Source organism: Coturnix japonica, chromosome 4 (genome assembly GCF_054131305.1).
Source record: "Coturnix japonica strain WE chromosome 4, WE-NBRP24, whole genome shotgun sequence".
In the NCBI taxonomy this organism is placed as follows: domain Eukaryota; kingdom Metazoa; phylum Chordata; class Aves; order Galliformes; family Phasianidae; genus Coturnix; species Coturnix japonica.
In genome coordinates this window covers 36,543,294-36,556,802 of record NC_140666.1, presented here as the reverse complement: position 1 = coordinate 36,556,802, position 13,509 = coordinate 36,543,294, and the positions used below count along the sequence as shown (strand labels likewise).

The 13,509-nt window shown below is 37.5% G+C and overlaps 1 protein-coding gene across 11 annotated transcripts in view; it reads left to right on the top strand.

Annotated features, from left to right (window-relative positions):
* TTC29 (tetratricopeptide repeat domain 29) overlaps positions 1-13,509 on the top strand; it is a 185,521-nt gene that overhangs the window by 64,256 nt on the left and 107,756 nt on the right. For 4 of the 11 annotated variants that reach the window (XR_014945294.1, XM_015861176.3, XM_032444409.2 and 1 more), the window contains exons 4-5: positions 8,680-8,961; positions 10,791-10,887. Coding sequence is in view for 10 of the 11 variants with exons in the window: in XM_015861176.3 (XP_015716662.1) it covers positions 8,934-8,961; positions 10,791-10,887 (125 nt within the window). In the remaining variant the exon portion in view is untranslated. Of the gene's footprint in view, positions 1-2,456; positions 2,513-8,679; positions 8,962-9,078; positions 9,178-10,790; positions 10,888-13,509 lie in introns of those variants that run through there. The other 7 variants (XM_085544981.1, XM_085544983.1, XM_085544979.1 and 4 more) reach the window with 5 other exon arrangements.

The window sequence follows — 13,509 nt, the reverse complement described above, 5'->3', positions numbered from 1 at the left end:
AGAAGGAATGGAAAAAGAAAAAACAAAAACAGGTTGGGGGGGGGGGGGCGGACCTGGTCCTATAGGAAAAAGGCCCACTTAGCTATGAATAACAACAAATGAGCTGTAAATGGGAGAGAGGAACACCAGTACTTGAAAGAAAACACTGTGCGATGTCTGTTTTTTGCACTCTTCAGTCATTGCACTTGTCTGCTGCCATAAGTTAAGAATCTATGCCAATTAATTTACAGAAAGTAGCGAAAAGATTTACTACTACCATGAAAGCTCAAATAAGTACCAAAACCGTTTCCCCCATCAGACTGAGCTCCTCTAGCAGTGAGAGATTCCTTATTTTGGGAAATATTCAAATATTTCTCAGCTGCTTCAACAAGCTGAGGTACAGGTATAGCCTGGCTGAATGCTGGGTCGTGGAAACCTGAAGAGCCTCTTAATTCCAAAATCAAAGGCACGTGGGTGCCAACATTACAGCACACCATCCAGCAGGAGATAATGTTGAATTTTATTACAGATCTAATCTTTCTTGTAGTAAAGTCAAATTATCTTGAGAACTCCCTCAATCCTGAGCAGTATTACTGAACGGAAATTTCAGTCCATCTTGCTACAAGACAGAGATGCAAAAAAGCTGAAACTATTTAAATAACATTGTTCAAACAGAGTACCATTGATCGTGTATCTAGCAACACCTAGGACTAAACTAAATAACAACAGTCTTATGACTTAACTGTAGCGAAGAGTTAGGATGTCCCAAGAGAGGAGTTATGAGCATTGACCTGTCTTCTTTCTGGGGTTGAGAGACTTAGAATTCAGAACACTCATATATTTACAGGCAACTGATTGTCAAGATATAGCAAAGAAGAAAGCATACCCAATTTGTTCAAGTCTGAGGAAATTCTGGTGTGAAAATGCAATATGTGTCTAAGAAGAATCCAGGCCAAGAAAACTTTCCAATAAATGTGTTCTCCCAGAGCCTAAATCATAAGAAATTGTTTCATGCAAACTCTTGTTTTTCATTTAGAAAAGAACTTAATGTTTTTGGCCATGAGACCACCACAAGACAAAAGCATTTGCGTTAAAGCTGGCTGCAACTTCACACATACCCAATTTTATCTATTTACACAGCAATATGTCTTTTCTAGTACTTATAAACTGTCACTGCCAGCCACCATCTTCAGTTTCACTCTCCAAAAGGTGTTACTATGATTAGACAAGCTTTCAGAAAAAAGGTTTGGCCAAGTATGAACTTTTTTTTTTTAAGCAGATCCATAGCAGATGAGTGAAACTATTCTTCCAAGAAATGCTGCAACCTGATTTGCCTGAGAAGCTCTTTATGTTGGCAGTATCTCACTGAATTCACTGGCTCCAGCAGTTCTGTTATTATTTTTATATTATCTGGTAATTTGGATACAGTTGTAGTAGGATCTTCAGCCAGTATTAGATATTCTCTATAATCCCCAGGGTTTTGTATCCTGTTTTATACTTCTTCCCTTGTTTTTATCAGTTGTCACCTATTGTGCCTCACTATTTTACTCTTGGGTGCTTTAATTATATATGAACGTGGTACGCTTCATAGCAGCTAGTTTCCATTTGCCATCTAAATATCTTTGTACATGAATGGAGTAACCTACATTTAACTTCACAGACATACAGACAGTTTGCAAATCTACTGTACATAAGATTTCTTTTTTTTTTTTTTGTCTGCTTATTTTTATTTGATAATTGATTTCTAGCTGGTTTTTCCTCTGCTCTCTGAACCTGAAATAAAACACTTCTAAAAACAAAATGGAACACCTGAAGACTAGGAGGCTGCCTTGGGATAGAGGAGGGCCTCATATGGGCTCCCTTGGTGGACTTCATGTACTTAACCTTTCAAGAAAGAGTATTTTGTTTAATGCCTAGTAGCACTAATTTATTAAGTCATTCAAAATTTTGTGGCAGTACACAAGCTGATTTTCAGAAATGCCATTTTCCCTGTACTCCTGAAAATATGGCACTGAATGTAGAGGTGTGATCCCTCCTCTCACAGTACTGCCTGTTTCTTTTTATTGAGTAATTTTTTTCTATCATCTATTTGCCTTTGCCTCAGCCTGCATTATTTAGGAAACATAGTGGGTACCCAAAATTTGCTGAGGAAAGATGACCTGCTGGCAAAACATATGCATGACCATACTAGGAGGGAACTTGCACTTTTCAGAGTTACTTCATGGCTTAGATAGTGATCTGTTTAAACTTAGGCAAAGTGAGGCTGCTTTTAGATCTTCAGATACAGAAGAATAGAAAATAGCAGCATAGGGACGAAAATAATTCAAAGCAGAAGTCTTCAATATATGGCTGCATTGCATTATAGTTCTTTTGATTTTTTACTTTTAACAATTCCATGAACATTTATTTGTACCTTTCAGAGTGTTCTGAAGTTATTTAGAAAGTAAATAATATGACTGGACTTCTTTAATCAATAGGTAATCCACAGCTTGAGTGACAGTCTCACTAATCAGGAAAGCAGCATGAACAAGTGGTAAGTAAATACAAATCAGAAAGCATCAAGAAATAAATGTCTGGAAAAAAACAGCAATGCACTAGGGGATTTTCTGGTTTTAAATCTGCACAAACACAGATTGAGCTTAAGATGTGTAGTTATTGGTTAAACAATTTTTAATGAAATCTAAAGACCTATGTGCTCTTAAATGGATAATTTATGTGCAATGTTATTGTCTCCCAAGGTTTAATTAAATGTTTGCCTTGTGGCTAATCAGCTACAATTAATAAATGAAGCCTATATTCATGTCACTTATAGGGAATGTTAAAATTCCATTAGAATTTCAGTATCACTTTTGTGGCTGGTTAATAAAAACAGGGTAGTACATGAGAAACTCAAACACACACAAAAAAATGGTACAGACACTAGTATGAAATTACACTTATATCATGCAATGCTTTTATCACACTGTGTAACTTTAATTTCCATTTGAAGGTAAGTACCTGTAAGTGCTTGGAGTGGAAGTATATGTTTACATCGTGCTTTTCATCTCCAAAGCAGTTTCCAAAGTTCAGCTTAAAGTTCTGCTTTGACTACAGAGCAACACCTTTTGGCCTTACAGATACAAAGGAATTTACAGAGAAGAAAAACATCCATTAATCTGCAGACCTCCTGCCCCCAAGGATTTCAACTATCTCTGGCATGATACACTTAAAGTCTTAGGACTATGTAACAACACCACCTGATTTTTATCCTAGATACTAACTTTACATGCCTTTTTCACTCCAGCTACTTTAAAGTTATAAATCTCGGTAGGTAAGCATTTAAAATGTAGGTAAGCCTCCACTGGGTGCGCTGCCACCTGAATGTATTACATAAATCACAGGCCGAGAGGGAGGAGGCCAAAGGCAATGCTGCCTCTCACTGACAGCATTCCTGAAGCCAGCTAGAAAGAGAATTTCAGATCTCCAAAGACATTTGTTTTATGCAGCTAACATATTGTTATTTATCATTTCCACTACAGTAGTGCCCAAAGGTCTCTGGGCTAGGCTGCATTATGAAATGTTATCTATAAATAATATGCTATTACTTGTCCATGTCGCTGCTTACAACCTAGTTTAAGATGAGAGATGATCAATGGGTGTGACCAGAACTAGAAAACAATAATGGAAGGAGTTCAATATCAGTACAAATAAATGCAAAACTTCAGAGTTCCATCTTACTGGGAAATATATATATATATAATCTTTGGTACGATGAAGGTGATGTCAGATGATATTTTCCACCAATTTTAGAGCAATCTATCAGAAAAGGAAGAAAATTGTGCAGAATGTTTCTACTATCATCACTTAAGTCATTCCTTTTGACTGCTTCTCCTTTGATTTGGTTAGGTGCTGGCTCAGCCACCAGTCACACCATGGATACAATCAAGAAATTCACTCAGAGGAAGCTGAAAGACCATAAATACTACTCCCCTTTATTAGTATGAAGAGGGCATATTTTATTAGCTACAGTACATTAAGGATATTGTCTATATTTTTTTGTCTTAAGGAATGAAAACATTTAATAATAACTTATTTCTCTTGGGGTTACAAAGATATCTTTATCTGTAAGTTACTCTTCTTTTACACAGGCTTTCATTTATTACAGACTGAAGAATGCGCAAATTAAATGGGAATAACAGTATCAAGCAGAGCTATTTAGCCCACTGTTCCATGGAAAAACTAAAAACAACATATACTAGATTGAATAGATAATGACACACTAAATGCAATAAACGCAGTAGAGTTTTGTAATAAAGTGGCTGTTTATTAATATCAGTTATTAATATCAGGTCTACACATAAAGCATTTTTTTAAATACTCTACCGAATAAATAGTCTTGAAGTAAATTCTGATTACTATTTCCTATTCAGTCATGAAGGAGACCTTCAAACTCACTTGCCTGAGGCACTGAGAAGCTCCAGGTCTTTGACGTTCATGAAAGAAAGATAACAATCACTCTTCAGGGGAGAGATCTTATTATATGTACCCTGTGGGGTTTTTTTTATCCTTTATCAAACTGCACCTTTGTGGGCCTTTAATTTCTTAATGGGTTGTTTATCCTTTCCCCCATAATTCATGATGATAAGCTGCATGTCACACAGGTACTGTTATGGTGATGAAAAAAAGTTGTATTTATGAGCAAAGTTGGTGACGTAGTTTAATCAACTTCTCACATAGATATTTCTAGATAGGTGAAGCAAGTTCAATTGATAATGCTACAGATGTTTCAGTATGTAAAGGTCCATCTGAGGCATACCTAAAAAAGTATGAATATCTGAAATAAATAAACATAGCTACAGAACCAGGATCACATGTTAATGGGATATCTTTCAGCTACACAAAGTGTTGGGGGAGGAAGAGAGAAAAAACAAAACAGCATGCTGGGCCAGTTTTCCTTGTAGAATATAGGACCAACAATGGCATGGCATGGAAGACTTAACAGCTTGAGTTTTAGAAAAGAGTGATACTTACAGCTCCATCATTCATGAATAACTGTATTAAATGATCTCAAACAAATATCAATAAAATAGTGCCAACTCCTATTTTTCCTACACATCTCAGGTCAAGGAAATACTGGTTTAGATACTTCAGAGATTTGCTAGGCTGCTGTGAATTATATTCTTATTTCTAACAGTCATAAAATTGAAGGGCAGTATCTCTGGTACTTTCAGGAATAGAAATAAATGTTACTACAAACTTTTGAATAGCAGAAAACTCAAATTTCTAGGCATGCAGAACAATAACACCTTGAGAAACTTCGGCTCATTCCAGACTTTACTTCAAGGCCAAGGAAATGCTACTTGTATAGGTGTGTATTTGTCTGCTCAGTTTTTGATGTGCATCCGCATTCCTAATACGTAATTCCTACTCAGATACATTCCATACTTTCATAAGCATTTACACAAGATTGTTCCTGAAATAACCACTGCTTGTTAGCAAAACATAATTATATTTTTATTTATCTTTTAAGTATATCAGCTCTTAGACCTGTTTAGAGCTAACCTACTTATGTTAGCAAATTGTTAGCAATATGAATGCTTTTCTTTGAAGTAAACAAAACAACATGTATAAATAAATGCTCACCAATGCAATAGAGCAGTGTTAACACAGTCCTATTTGTGTTTAGTTTTCCACTATAGTATTTAAATTATATAAGCAGAGAGAAATAGAAAGCCTGATGAAGGAATGGCTTATGATATCTAATCCTTTAGCTCTAACATTACTTTAGAAGACTTCTATCTAAGTACCAGCTACAAGCTCCAGCAAGATGAAACATGACAAGGACTGTGAAATAAAGATTTTGGAGACTTGCATTCTCTTTCAAATATTTGGATCTTTTCTAAGCAGCCGAACTTGGCAATGATCTAGTATATTGATGCATAATATGTATATAATGAATAGCAAGACTAGTGATCCGTACAGCAACTTTTACACTGTAAGTTTGTTTGATCTTTGTCAGCACTGCTGTCTCCATCTCATCACTCAAACAGAAAGCTAAAAAAAAAGGAGATACATGATGTAGAGACAGTACTCGGGATGCTTAAACAGTATGCAAGTGCAAGAACACAGGAAATCTCTAGTCAGTGTGATTCTACTTATCCAGATTTAAATGTGTATTTGCCATGAGGAGAAAAATCAGAGGCAAATCAAACAGGTAAGCCACAAAATACAACTCCAAAATTAAGAGTGATTGCTCTTACAGGAAACATAAATTTATATTCAAAAGTCATTAATTTCTGTCAAAGAAAGCAGTACTAGGTCTTGCCTGGCACAACCTTGCAGTGAAAGGCAAGGCTTGTGTAAAGGGTCTTATTAGGGCCCCTATTTATTATGTGGCTACCCTGCTTGTGTACTGAAGTGCTAGCTTTATGCTAGTGTCTGACTAGCAAGTGTTGCAGCAGTACCTTTGCCTACTGACAAAGAAGCTGAGCAGCACATTGCAGAACTGGGCTTCATGCTAGCTTTTTCACCCAAAAAACCCTCATGCTCATCTCTAAAGAAAACAGAAGGGTATCGCTTACAGTGAGTAAGACATAGAAACAGTCTTGAAGAATCTACTATGAAAGAAAAACCTTATAATGTACCTCAGGAAATGGCTCCTTTTGTGTGCAAGAGAAAAACATTTCTGGTTTGGGCCTATGATTACTACCTACAAGTAGTACTACCTACATATTTCTCTTGCACATAATTATCAGAAATGTAGAAATGGAGTTTACATATCATGTGTAAGGAAAAGATGCATAGGAAGGAGTAATTTATTTATGGAAAGATTATCTGTTCTGAGGGGTGGTAGGTTTCTAGTTATTTGGTTTAATGAGAGTTCACACACAAAAAATAAAATTTTGTTTAGAAATACTGATTGTAAATCCTTACAGGATTTGTCTGCAGAAATTCTCTTTTTTGTTTGTTTGTTTGTTTGGGTTTTTTGTTTGTTTGTTTGTTTGTAGCTTTTGTGTATGAAAAATAAGACTAGTCCCACAGCCAACTTTTAGTTAAAGATCATTCAAATGACTACCTAGTTTAGTATGCCATGCAAGGTCTCAAAGAGTTGAAGAATCTCCCTGTTGACCTCTTTTTATCCTTTGTCCTGGACTGGAAGAAGGAGAAATATTGATTGAAGAAAACCTGGATATTTTAGAGATTATCCCCATTCCATCATCCTGTCAGATCTCCGCCTGCAGCCCTCAGCAGCCTGCTCTGTGTTTTATACTTTTTGTGTACTTTGTACGCTGATTGCTGCCTGGTAGCACGCTCAGGGTCACCACCCTCACATTCCTCATTTCTGTGTTTTAACTTCCCAAGTTTGTCATGGTTGAAGTTGACATCTTCATCACTTAATAGGGATTCTTCATCATTTAGATCATTTTCTATCCTCTACAATTGAGGGGGAAAAAAAAGAAAAAGGAAAAAAAATTATATATTTATTCCCTTTAAACCTCTTACTACCCACAGTCATTTTCTACAATTTCTAACTTATAATGCACGTCTATTATACCAGACATCTTGTTTTGTAGATGTTTTCTTTGTAATCTATCCCTGTCTGTTTGGTAAATGTATTCCTTAGTCATAGGATGATGACTCTGGGAGTATCTCAGCTAACATCCTTACACAGTTTCCAATTAATATTCTCCCATCCCAGATTCAATTCTTTCTCCCAACAGATTTATCTTACAGTAGTTTTCATCTTTATAAAATTATGTCTTTCAACACATGAAGCATATTTATTTTTGGTTTGGACTTAATTCTGTTTGCATGAAACAAACGTGATCAAATAATTATCGGTTATATCTAAGACCCTAAGCTATACCCTAACCTATGACTAATTTTTAGTTCTGTGCTCAATTCCTTTTTATCTGTCTAGATGTGGTCTAATAAAGAATTTCCTTCTGTCAGGTGCAACACTTTCTAAGTTAGTAAATTGATACTTAAAATATTTTGAAATTCAAAGTACTTTTTAACCCTGGCATTATGAGATCTCCAGCACATGGCACTTAGGCTGAAATTCATCATGGTACAGAAGTGTTTTCCCTATACATTGTAGACAGGTAAGGCATAGGTCATGCTGTTCTCTAGTGTGATTTGATATAAGCTAAGTACCCTGTCAATTTCTGGCTTATCTGTTAGAACACTGACCCATAAACTTTCAAGATCATGTGCTTCCGATTGCCATCACCTCAGAAACAGGTAATGCCATCTTTGGAGTGCTTTCTGTCCACTCGATCCTTCCAAAATAGATTAAAACAATTGATTTTGGCATGCCAGTTTTCCAAACAGTTTTAGCAATAAAAACTGGGTCAGATCTGCGCTACAAAATGACCTCTTCCACTAGTGTCAAGTTTCCAGCAGTGGAATGGAAGCTTCTGAAAAATCTGTGCTCTTTGTATTCTTTGGTATCCTGATTGTGGTTTATCTTTTTCATCCACATTTACCAAACCTTCGTTAGTTATTTCTCACTAGTTCTATTTGTCTATTCTAGTTCTGTCTCTGCTCTCAGACTCCCTAACTGATCAGTGGCTCAATAGAAGTTTTCTTTAGTTACAGACAGCAGGCTCTCACCACAGACAGTGACAGAATTTTCCATAAATCCTAAATCTTCATTTCATGCCATTCACTTAGATTAAATCTGGGCTTATACGCTTTCTGTTTTCTGTTACTCGATAGGCCTGAAGGATGTCTGAAGAGATCCCGAAAGAAAGAAAAACTTGTTCACTGCTGTGTCCGAGACGAGTTAATGTTGAAAACCTTCAGCTGCGCTGGACTCTCGCATCTTACGTAGCTCTTAACTTGGCCTCAGTTGCTGTCTCGGCAGCCTCTCACCGCTCGCAACCACCCTCGGCATCGCCCGCCCCCGTTGCCATGGTGGGGCCGGGAGCGTCTGCACTACAGCCTGCAGGGCCGCGGTCACCGTGCTCGGGATGGGGGCTCCGCGCTGCTGCTTTTCAGGTGCGACACGAGGGGACGCGCCGTTGGCGGCCCCTTCTCCTCCTCCGCCGTCCTCGCGGGGCGGGTCTGCTATTTCTCCGGGGGGACCGCGGCCAAACGGCCGCTATCCGCCGTGCCGGGGGCTGTGGCTGCACCACTGTAGACGTTCGTGTCTTTAGAAAGTTCCGGCGCTTTTTTTCGGAGGGGCTGAGGCAGCGCTACAGGAAAAGGCTCAGGGTACGCAGGTGGTTAACGAGTTAGGGAGGAAAATGAACGCACCTGTCTCGTAGGCAGTCGAGCCAGCCGGTAGCTGGTGGTGGTGCAGCCGCTCCTGGCTCGGTGCTTCTGAGCCCCCTGCCTGCCCTGTCCCACCGCTGCCCGCAGTCAGCCCTTCTTGCCAGATTGAGCTGCTGCTATTAAGACCTGCTCTGTTGGCATTTTTTCTCTCCGTGCTCCAAAAGTAAGGGGCTTACAGCGAGCTTTGCCTCTTCTCTGGGCTCCAGTGTTGGTATGAAGTTTCTCACTGAATAGCATCTTCCGCAGCAGAGATCTTCCTTTCTTTCTGTGTTGCTTCTGGATGCAAATCTGCACAAGTGTAATTTTCTATAGTGATGAGATACCAGTGCTTTTGTAGAGTTGGTTTTTATTGTCGTGCTGATGTGTTGTTGTGTTTTTTCCCCTGTGACGTGCTTATGTAAAATGATGCTGCCTCCAATTGTAGGTTGGTTTATTTTAACTTTTTCTTTTTTCCTGTAACAAATTTAGTACTACAACCCCTAAAAGAATGGCTTGGAGGAATTAACCATATTCTGATGTCTTTTCAACACATAGTTTATTGCTATTCTGTTCTAAGCAACAAAATAATAATTAAAAAAAAAGCTTCACTATAACTATAGTAAAATACTTATCAGTGAAATGGATTTCATTCAGAGAAAGGCTGGTAAAGAAAATATTCCATTACTCTGATACCAGTCACCAAGTTGATTTGTATCACTTTCTTCCCACAAAAGGAATTTCCTTCCAATAAATGCAGCAAATAGTTAACTTCTTCCTCTCCACCAACCTCCCCCTCCTGTCCCCCCCTTCCCCTTATATTCTGTTTTCCCATCCCCATTAAAAGTTTGTGCCTTGAGGCCTACCAGCAGGGCATGCAATACCTACATTAAACCAAATTTAAAAGTGAGGGTGCTCCTGCTGCTAACGTCCTCAGATCACAGACATGCAAAATGAAGGAACTGGCAGCTGAAACTTTAATGGTAGGAAGTGCAGGCTGAATACTTGGGGAAAAAACACAGTAGCTCTCTATGACAAAGAAGTCCTATTAGCATTTATGTACTTCAAAATGACAAGGCAGACAACTCTACATAACTGTGGGGCTTTCTGCCTTTGTTTTAAGTAAAATCCTAAGTTGCATGTATAGCATTACTTGGGTTTTTCTACTCAATACTGTGACAATTATGTATTATTTTGAATGTTAATTCACTGCCTTTTGTTGCATTGCACATTGTGTATTCAGTCATTTCTTCACCTTATGTACCATCACAGATTACTAGCATTTAGACCTACCTAGCTTGAGGAAGCATGGGAAATCACATGCAAGCTGGTTGTTTCTATGTAGATTGAAAGCACTCCAAGAAAGAAAACTGCTGAACTTAAGGTCTTATCCATTCCTATACATTACATCATCATGAAACCATGCTAAGGCCCAAACAGATTTGTTCAGAACTGGAGGGCAGTATTACATGTGATGCAATGAAAATAAAAGAGTTAACTGGAAGGTAACAAAAAGGAAACTAGATCATTGTGAAAACATTATTCCAAATAACTGGGGCTTTGTTTACTTGTTTTAGTTGAAATGAAAGTGTTGCCTCAAGAAATCATTCAAAGCCCACCATGGCATACCAGGTTTGAAGAGCGGACAATTTGCCCACCATTAGATTTTGCCAGGTATGTGCCTTTTTTCTTTCAGAGTAGTATTACTTTCACTGTGAGTAGCTTCAATCTGATGTGACAGTTTGATAAAACGTTTTCAATTGTTGCAGCATTTAAAAAGGCAAAAATGAGAAAGAAGGAAATTTTATCTTAGGAAAGTTTTGTTCTTACACAGAAAAAAAATGGAAATACATTCTGTTTAAGGTAGATATTTTGTCCTATTTTTTCAAAACACCTTCAGAAGCTGTAGGAAGTTATTTCTGATTAGTAGGTATTGTCTTGCATTGATAAAAACAAAAGTTAATTAAAATGTACCTATTTGGATTTTAAAAAAACTTTTTTTTCATTCAAAGAAAAAATAGAGTGGCATCTCTAAAAATATAGTGAATAAAACTGTCTGAAAATAAAAATATTATCTTCTGGTTGGTACCTGGGAATATAAAATACAGTGCTGTAATCCTTTCAGGCTATATTCCTACATGCGCCTTCATGGCTTTCTAGTCAGTTTCCATTTCTTTTCCCAGTTATTAGTTATTTATACATTTTTGTCTCCTAGTTGCTATTCAGCCCCACAATTTCATAGAACAAGTCTGTTTGTTGCTCACTATTAATTTTAGTCCTAGAAACCAATGTTATTTTTCCACAATTCTATTTATTTCAGATAGAATTTTGACTACTTTAACCAAGCTATCTGAGGGGGGCCCATACTAACAGATTGATAGAATAAGAAGATGCAGTGATGTGTGCCTTAATATATTTTTTAAAATACAAATTAGACTGGTATGGCTGGTGTGATGTTCTGCATCCACCAATTTTTCCATTAATTATGAGACTGCTCTGAAAGTAATGCCTCCTGTTTTCTTATGTTGGCCCATGACATCAGAGGCAGATGTTGGTGGTATTGCAGTAGAGGCTGAACCTTCCCACCAATATTCCATTCCATGTTGTTACTGTGTGACAGATGGCAGCAGAGGGGCAGTGTGACAAAATGGCGTCTGACATGGATGTGTGTGTGAAGCAAAAGTATGTCATTGAATTCCTCCCTGAGGAAAAAATGGCACTCGCTGATGTTTATCAATGCTTGCTGAATGTTTATGGAGACCAAACAGTGTCTTCAGCAGTGGTGACAGCTGCAGAGGGTCACCTCTACTGGTACAGATTACTATAAGTGTGGCACACAGGCTCTTGTTCATCACTGGCAAAAACACATAACTAATGGTGGTGAGAGTGTTGAAAAATAGTGGTTTGTGGCTGAGAAGTTGGTCCATCAAGTAGTGCTCTTTTTAACTGTTATGGTTTCCATGGAAAGAAATAGGAGGCATTACTTTTGGAGCAACCTTTGGTCAATTGTGGGAGAACTTACCCAGGATAGGATTGCTTCTCTCCTTTACTTGGGGAGTGTCATGTTCTAAAATACCTTTCTCTTTCACTTCCGTATGATGTTGTGTCTGACAGTGAAGAAGAAATGTGTGATTCTGTAATGGTGTGGATGGTGCTGTAGGTGTGTAGTGATTAAAGCAAGACAAGCTCTGCCATTTTCTTTGATAGATGATGCTGAGAAAGCTTAACAGAATATGCAGTGTGGATAGAGAGTTATGTGAGAATCTGTTTGGTCCTTCATGCTTTATGCAACTTTGTTCTGTTCTTTGATTAAAAAGCCAGGTGAATTTATCTTGAAGTCTGTTTCTGGTAAAAATCTGTAGCTATTTTGCTGTGTAAACTGGGTGAGAAAAATAGTTATTAGGAATAAATGGCATAAAAAGCTAACTGTGGGATTATTGTCAATCAGATTAAAATATATTTGTTTTTAATAAGGGACTGATTTTAAATTAAATAGGATTCAATTTGTAGGTGAAGAACATCTCATATAAACTATTTATGAAATATTGTGAGTCATCATTGAAACACTGGAGAAATGAGGCTACAACTGTTTGGAAAAAACAAGTGACGACTTCTGAAAGAATAGAAATTATGCTTCTTAGCCAGTACCAGCCTAAGCTTATTTCTCTGTTAGAAATAACATCCATTCGAAGTTAGTGCCAGCTGTTCAATTATATTTCTTTTTAATCTTCATTGAATATAACTTATATAACAATGTTTTGAGTAATGATTTTTTGAGGTGATGGGAATTTCTGATATTTTTTATTTCTATGTATTGTCTGCTTGTCTTGTCTGTGTTGTTCCTGTATTAATATCAGTGACAACAGCAGCCAGGATGAGCTAATTATTTGTTATTTTCAGCAACTTGCATTTCTTCCAGTGTGATTCCATCATTTCAATACTCAGGATAATGCGGGGCTTCTGTAAACTAATAGGTTTGCTAGTTGTTGCTTCTGTTCTTTCCTTCCCTTGGCAGCACGTGCTTGGTTTATCCTGTTCGTCTCTTTGTTTGTTTTGTAAGTTTGAATGTATTCCCAGTCAGAATTCAGAACTTTGTATGTTGACTCTACGGCAGGTGATAGTTTAAATTGTATATGATTTTGTGGGGCCTTTCTTCCCCAAATTCTTTGTTTTTATTGTTTATGTTTTTTATATGTTTAAATGTCTATGAGAAGTTAGTGAGAAAGCACCAGGCTTTCCTGTATTCCAATTTGAGCTTGTTTTTAACTGCAGCATAGATTATATTGCAGGCAGGTG